General features: G+C 42.6%; 1 protein-coding gene across 1 annotated transcript in view; it reads left to right on the forward strand.

Moving 5' to 3' along the window:
- The window catches only part of LOC118764574 (hemicentin-1-like), a 46,249-nt gene extending 38,017 nt beyond the window's left edge, over positions 1-8,232 (forward strand). Inside the window, exons 6-9 of the mRNA XM_036505444.1 lie at positions 309-428; positions 3,419-3,535; positions 4,648-4,764; positions 7,684-8,232. Coding sequence (XP_036361337.1) covers positions 309-428; positions 3,419-3,535; positions 4,648-4,764; positions 7,684-7,919 — 590 coding nt within the window. The 3' untranslated portion in view covers positions 7,920-8,232. The remainder of the gene's footprint in view (positions 1-308; positions 429-3,418; positions 3,536-4,647; positions 4,765-7,683) is intronic.
- Positions 8,233-8,827: the final 595 nt, after the last annotated feature.

Genomic DNA, 8,827 nt, shown 5'->3' on the forward strand with positions numbered 1-8,827 from the left:
TCTTTATTACTAAACACAGAGGTATTAAGGGGCTAAACACAGAGGTATTAAGTGGATTATATCGACCCCAGTGCGTAACTGGTACTTAACTTATCGACCCCGAAAGGATGAAAGGCAGAGTCGACCTCGGCGGAATAAGAACTCAGAACTTAACGGCAGACGAAATACCGCTAAGCATTACGCCCGGCGTGCTAACGATTCTGCCAGCTCGTCGCCTTTACAATAACAGTAATATTCATAATAAAAAGGATAACACAAATGATAATAGTTACTGCAATGAATACTACAATGCTTGTATTTCTTTTCAGATATCAACGAATGTGCAAGGAAGGCTTGTGGTTGTTATGCAAAATGTTACAACACGCCAGGTTCCTACCGCTGTAGGTGTTATCGTCCCGGCTATCGAATGTACAAAGGGAAATGCGTTGGTAAGTAGAATACAATAACAACAAGCACAAATTCAAATTTAAGGTCTGCCGGTTAGGATTCCTGGCTATCATCCAGGCGGCCTGGGTTCGATTCCCGGCATGGGAATGCTTAGTTTATAGGCGTAAGAGTAGCTGTGTGGTAAGTAGCTATAGGTGCAGGAGTGGCTATGAGGTAAGTAGCTTGTTTACCAACCACATGGTTCCGGGTTCAGTCCCACTGCGTGGCACCTTGGGCAAGTGTCTTCTACTATAGCCTCGGGGTGACCAAAGCCTTGTGAGTGAATTTGGTCGACGGAAACTGAAAGAAGCTCGTCGTATATATGTATATATATATATTTATATATATATATATATATATATATATATATATATGTGTGTGTGTGGTGTGTGTGTGTGTGTGGTGTGTGTGTGTGTGTGTGTGTGTATGTTTGTGTCTGTGTTTGTCCCTCCCCCGCAACATCGCTTGACTACCGATGCTGGTGTGTTTACGTCACCGTAACTTAGCGGTTCGACAAAAGAGACCGATAGAATAAATACTAGGCTTACAAAGAATACGTTCTGGGGTCGATTTGTTCGACTAAAGGCGGTGCTCCAGCATGGCCGCAGTCACATGACTGAAACAAGTAAAAAAAATTAAGGATTATATATCCTTACACATACATACATATATACGTACAGACAAACAGACAGACCGACATGCATGCATTTATATGTACACACACATACATAAATACGTATATACATAAACACATAAATAGATATACATACTCATGTATATATAAATAAATACATACATGTAGGCGTATATATGTCCACACGCATATTACATACATGCATACATACATATCCACATTCGCACATAGATACATGCATGAATACACACACATATATATACACATACGCACACATACATACATACATACATACATACATACATACATACATACATACATACATATATACACGCATACACATAAACACATCAAAACATACATACATAGATATATACACATGTCCATACATGCATGTGTGTACAGGGACTCTTCATGTAGCCCATATCAAACAAAAAATATTCTTTTATAAACAAGACCCGAAATTCTAGGGGAGGAGCCAGTCGATTAGATCGACCCCAGCACGCAACTGAAACTTAATTTATCGACTCCGAAAGGATGAAAGGCAAAGTAGACCTCGGCGGAATTTGAAATCAGAACGTAAAGACAGACAAAATACCTATTTCTTTACTATCCACAAGGGGCTAAACACAGAAGGGACAAACAAGGACAGACAAACGGATTAAGTCGATTATATCGACCCCAGTGCGTAACTGGTACTTATTTCATCGACCCCGAAAGGATGAAAGGCAAAGTCAACCTCGGCGGAATTTGAACTCAGAACGTAACGGCAGACGAAATACCTATTTCTTTACTACCCACAAGGGGCTAAACACAGAAGGGACAAACAAGGACAGACAAACGAATCAAGTCGATTGTATCGACCCCAGTCGGTATAGGACGGCGAGCTGGCAGAAACGTTAGCACGCCAGGCGAAATGCTTTGTGGTATTTCGTCCGCCGCTGCGTTCTGAGTTCAAATTCCGCCGAGGTCGACTTTGCCTTTCATCCTTTCGGGGTCGATAAATTAAATACGAGTGACGCACTGGGGGTCGATATAATCGATTAATCCGTTTGTTTGTCCTTATTTTTCCTCTCTGTGTTTAGCCCCTTGTGGGTAGTAAAGAAATATATATCGACCCCAGTGCGTAACTGGTACTTATTTAATCGACCCCGAAGAGAAGAAAAGCAAAGTCGACCTCGGCAGAATTTGAACTCAGAACGTAGCAGCAGACGAAATATCGCTAAGCATTTCGCTCGGCGTGTTAACGATTCTGCCAGCTCGCTGCTTTATATCAAAGGGAAAATATTAATAACAATTTGATATCCATGTTTCATAGACGGTTTGGAAGCCTTTTACGGGTCTCATGAATGTATCGCTCCCCAATGTCTCCTTTGCTATAGTTTCTATGACATGATCTCCTTCCTAACTCCAGTCACTTAACAGTAGGTATTGTTTGTTCCTTCTCCAGCCATGCCCGGCTCATAAGGCCCGGTTTTCCCAGAATAATTGGCATATAGTTTCCCTCCTGGACGGGACGCCAGTCCGTCGCAGCTGAGCTGCTCTGCTAGATACATGAAGAAAGAGTGAGAGAAATTTGTGGCGAAAGAGTCAGCAGAGGTTCACCATTACCTTCTGCTGGGGCCGCGAGGAGCTTAGAAGCGTACCATTTATGGATTCGAGGGTTTTATTTATTTGACACTTCAATTTTTTAATTCCACGGGAGTATAAATACCTATAATGGTGATACTGCGCGCAGGGTATGCATCAACTCTCACAAACACACTCATCGCCCTGTCTGAGATGTGAACCCGTGATCCCTCGATCGCAAGTCCACTGCTCTAACCACTAGGCTATGTGCCTCCATGAATGTGAGTACAGAGTCTGTTTCTCATATCAGCATTACTGACATCGAGAAAAGACCGGTGATACGGATGAGGAGTTGGGAGCAGGAGGCAGTTTTATAAGAGATGTGCGGTTTTAAGTATGACAGAAAAGGGCAGAATAGAATAGGGTTTTGTGTGTAGAGAAGTAATATGGCTACTCATGTTTTGGGAGGGAGAGTAGGATGGATTGGAAGGGAGTTGAAAGAGAGATAAGCCAATGGCCCTCAATGTACGAGATAGCAACAAGGGAAACGGAGCAGGAGAGGTTATAAGGGGTGTATGAGAGTTTGATAGGGAATAGGTGAACGAGGGAATGTGAAGGAAGAGTTGAGGGAAAATAAGGAGAGAATATAGGGAGCTTGTGAGACAACAACGGAAATGGGGTAGATCTGAGTTATAGTGAATTATGGGTAACAACACCAACATTTACTACAAACATAGTTTCATTCCCTTATTTATATGTACAATATTTATTTCGTTTTTCAAATTTCAGACATCAATGAATGTAAACGAAACCCTTGTCCTTCTGATGCCACATGCTACAATTACCCAGGATCCTACTACTGTAGATGTAGACGTGGTTACCGATATGAGAATAAGAAATGTGTTGGTAAGTAAAATTATATAAACTAAACATAAACGACAAACATAAACATTTTAAATCCACCTTAAATTTGTAAATAATTTGTGATGGTTGTTTAACCCTCGGTCAGTAGTGGTCCCGCATGTATAAGGTACGTTGTTGTTCAGCCGAGCTGAGTTGGTTTCCAAATCTATCTCTTTACTACCCACAAGGGGCCAAACATAGAGAGGACAAACAAGGACAGACAAACGGATTAAGTCGATTATATCGACCCCAGTGCGTAACTGGTACTTATTTCATCGACCCCGAAAGGATGAAAGGCAAAGTCGACCTCGGCGGAATTTGAACCCAGAACATAACGGCAGACGAAATACCTATTTCTTTACTACCCACAAGGGGCTTAACACAGAGGGGGCAAACAAGGACAGACAAACGGATTAAGTCGATTATATCGACCCCAGTGCGTAACTGGTACTTCTTTAATCGACCCCGAAAGGATGAAAGGCAAAGTCGACCTCGGCGGAATTTGAACTCAGAACGTAACGGCAGACGAAATACGGCTACGCATTTCGCCCGGCGTGCTACCGTTTCTGCCAGATCGCCAAATCTTGGTGTATTCGAAATACTGCCTTTTAGTCAAACGAATTGACCCCAGGACTTATTCTTTGTAAGCCTAGTACTTATTCTATCGGTCTCTTTTGTAGAACTGCTAAGTTACAGTGACGTAAACACATCAGCATCATTTGTCAAGTGATGTTGGGGGGGACAAACACAGACACAGAAACATATACACACACACACACACACACACATATATATATATAATATATATATAGATAGATATATACGACGGGCTTCTTTCAGTTTCCGTCTACCAAATACACTCACAAGGCTTTGGTCGGCCCGAGGCTATAGTAGAAAACACTTGCCCGAGGTGCCACGCAGTGGGACTGAACCCGGAACCATGTGGCTGGTAAACAAGCTCCGTACCGCACAGCCACTCCTACGCCTAAACATCCATCACTTTCATATTTCGTGTTGACCCTTATGTTGAGTGATACCTTCTGTGTAATTACTTACTCTGTTAAACGTTTATTTATTTATTTATTTATTTATTTAATTATTTATTTATTTAACAGATGTCAACGAGTGTAGCTATAGAAGAAGATGTGACCAAATCTGTATCAATACTCTCGGATCGTATTATTGCCGCTGTAGAAACGGTTATGAAATATTTAGAAAACGTTACTGCGTGGGTAAGTGTATCATTTCACAAAAGATTTTCTCCACTGACACACACACATACACACACACAAGCGCATACACACACACAAACACAAACACACACACACATACAACGCGCATACACACACACAAACAGAAACACACATACTCATACATCTTCACATTCTGATTTGTGTTTAACCTGCTCTTGAATGAGCCTTCCATTTTACCCACATATATCCTTATGTTCAACAACACACTCTCACATTCCGAGTTCACTCTCCAACCATACACGATTGGTTCTATATTACATTTACTGTTTTTTCGGTATTTGACGTTACCTGTGCATGAGTCGACTCCTTCAGTGCTGTTTTAGCATTTTTACTAAAATTTTCGCGTGATATGCAAGAAACTCGTATCACAACAATTTTGGAAAGATATGTATGGGTATTGGATGAAACCTATTTCTTTACTACCCACAAGAAGCTAAACACAGAGAGGACAAACAAGGACAGACAAACGGATTAAGTCGATTATATCGACCCCAGTGCCTAACTGGTACTTATTTAATCGACGCCGAAAGGATGAAAGGCAAAGTCGACCTCGGTGGAATTTGAACTCAGAACGTAACGGCAGACGAAATACCTATTTCTTTACTACCCACAAGGGGCTTAACACAGAGGGGACAAACAAGGACAGACAAACGGATTAAGTCGATTATATCGACCCCAGTGCGTAACTGGTACTTAATTTATCGACCCCGAAAGGATGAAAGGCAAAGTTGACCTCGGCGGAATTTGAAATCAGAACGTAACAGCAGACGAAATACCTAGTACTTTACGACCCACAAGGGGCTAAACACAGAGAGGACAAACAAGGAGAGACAAACGGATTAAGTCGATTATATCGACCCCAGTGCGTAACTGGTACTTATTCAATCGACGCCGAAAGGATGAAAGGCAAAGTTGACCTCGGCGGAATTTGAACTCAAAACGTAGCAGCAAACGAAATGCCGCTAAGCATTTCGCCCGGCGTGCTAACGTTTCTGCCTGCTCGCCGCCCCATATAAAGCATAACAACAAATGGCACCTACTAGTGAAGTGCAGATCTATCTGAACATTAGTTGCATTTGCATACTATTTTACAGAGTAAGTAATTACACAGAAGGTATCACTCAGCGCAATGGTCTACACGAAATATAAAAGTGATAGATTTTCATCTTGATCCCATAAATCACAGGTTTGATGCAGAATAAACAAAATGTCACCCTTCCCCAGATTGGTGTATATTGTTCCATACATTTAGGGTGCTAGTAGGGTGCCAAGAGCACCATCCGAGCGTGATCGTTGCCAGAGCGGCTACCTAGCTTCTGTGCCGGTGGCACGTAAAAGGGCACCATTCGAGCGTGACCGTTTCCAGCGTCGCCTTACTGGCACTTGTGCCGGTGGCATGTGTAAAAAGATTCGAGCGAGGTCATTGCAAGTACCGCCCGACTGGCCCCCGTGCAAGTTTATTCCAAAATACCCACTTCTTCCTTACTTGTTCCTTCCATTTGTAGCAATAACAAGCAGTGCTTTCCCAACAGATTTCCCATGTTTTACATACCTTCATGGCTGCTCCCTGCACCAGTTTCGCATAGCCCCAGTCCATCCAAAGTACCTTGGATTACCGAACGACCTGCTGTACTTACCTTGGATCGTAAGGTGACCTACTGGGCTTGAGTAGACCTATTGAGTCAAGTACATCAACATCAAAATAAATACCAAATGGAAATTGTAGTTGCGATACCTGTGCCAGTGGCACGTAAAAAGCACCATCCGAACGTGGCCGATGCCAGCTTCCACTGGCACCTGTGCCGGTGGCACGTAAAAAGCACCATTTGCCAGTACCGCCTGACTGGCCCCCGTGCCGGTGGCACGTAAAAAGTACCCACTACACTCTCGGAGTAGTTGGCATTAGGAAGGGCATCAAGCAGTAGAAACTCTGCCAGATCAAGACTGGAGCCTGGTGCAGCCATCTGGTTCGCCAGCCCTCAGTCAAAATCGTCCAACCCGGAAAACGGACGTTAAACGATGATGATGATGACATTTTATTCCCCTGTACGTGTAAGCGAAAGCAGGGTATTGTAATCGCTCGTCGTTGTCTGTTTTATCTATGTGTTTTCAAAATTACTGGAAAACAGCTGAACGGCAGAAATACTCATTGGGTCGAAATGATGAGCTCTTGGATTGACTAACTTTAAAAAAAAGAAAAAAACTTTTAATCGAAGTTACAAATTTCCCGACAAGCCAACAGTCGCATTATTTTTTTCATTTTCTTTTTCATATCAATCAACTCTCGTAACTTTGCGTGTAGACACATGCTCGTACATATATGTATACGTACATACGTAAATATATAAATAGACATGCGACTTTCTGTGCGTGTGTACGTGCGTGTGCGTATGCGCGTGAGAGCGTGCGTGTGTGTTTAGGGATGGATTCGAGGATTTTATTTATTTACCACCTGAATTTTTTTTAATTCCACGGGAGTATAAATACCTACAATGGTGATACTGCGCGCAGGGCATACATCAACTCTCCGATTCCTTTATTTCATTTAAAATTATGTATATTTCAGAAACACACAAAACCGTTAGATTCACTTCAACATTTAAATTTAAGTTGTCAAAATATTTTCGTCGCTTTGAGACCGCGAACTGTTCACTGACAAAGCTTCGTGCTGCATCTCTTTGTCAGTGAACAGTTCGCGGTCTCAAAGGGACGAAAATATTTTGACAACTTAAATTTAAATGTTGTAGTGAATCTAACGGTTTTGTGTGTTTCTTAAATGGCTTATAAACACCTTCCACGCTGCAATTGTTTTCGTTCCAGCACACGATCTCAGACCAAGTCACTCGCTATGCAAGTACATCTCCGTAATATATATATTTCTTTCCTCCTTATTTTCAGACATCGACGAATGTAGATGCAACAATGGGGGCTGCCCTTTCCCCTATAGATGTATTAACAAACCCGGACACCACTACTGTGAATGCCCCTTCGGTTTTACAGCTAAAGGGAAATTCTGTCACCTTACTGTGCCACAAAATAAACTGAACTTTACTCTCCCAGACAAAAAATCAGTTATACCAAGAGTAACACTGCCGGCTGTTCCTACAACTCCTGCATCGCCAGCCGCACAATAGACGAACTGGTCATAAATGGATGCTTCCTATTGTCTTCAATCGAGTCTGACATGGAATCTAAAAACGTCAACAGCAAAAACTATCACAACTATATTACACATAACATAATCAAGTCCTGATAATAAAACACATAACACCCTGATCGGAACATTTTCATATAATGTGACCTCAACACTAGACCATCTCCATGCAAGATCTCGTGATGACAATCCCATAATCTCACTTTATATCATTGAAATGCCTTTATTTTATTGTTTTCATTTTATTAATTGAATTGATTACTCAAATAAAACAATATTTTAATCACAAAAAAGTTTTTGTCTGTCTTTAGTGACTAAAAGCCAAGGGTAAAGATACCTGGCATCCGTGTGGGTGACACGTAAAAAGCACCAACAGATCGTGGCCGTTTGCCAGCCTCCTTTGGCCCCTGTGCCGGTGACATGTTAAAAGCACCGTCCGAACGTGGCCCCTGTGCCGGTGGCACGTAAAAAGCACCCACTACACTCACAGAGTGGTTGGCGTTAGGAAGGGCATCCAGCTGTAGAAACACTGCCATATCAGACTGGGGCCTGCTGCAGCCTTCTGGCTTCCCAGACCCCGGTCGAACTGTCCAACCCATGCTAGCATGGAAAACGGACGTTAAACGATGATGATGATGATCTGTGTGTATTGTTGTCGCTTGTTTATTCTGGAGCCATGCCTGGCCCATAATCATTGGCGTGTAGATTCCCCCACCTGGACGGGACGCCGGTCCGTCGCAAGTGCAGGAGGAAAGGGCGAGAGAAAGTTGTGGGGAAAGAAGCAGAAGTTCGCCATTACCCTCTGCCGCGGCTGTGTGGAGCTTAAGTGTTTCGCTCATAAACACAGACGTCGCTTGGGCTGAGATTCAAACACACGATCCCTCGAAC

Source organism: Octopus sinensis, linkage group LG8 (assembly GCF_006345805.1).
Source record: "Octopus sinensis linkage group LG8, ASM634580v1, whole genome shotgun sequence".
Classification (NCBI taxonomy): domain Eukaryota; kingdom Metazoa; phylum Mollusca; class Cephalopoda; order Octopoda; family Octopodidae; genus Octopus; species Octopus sinensis.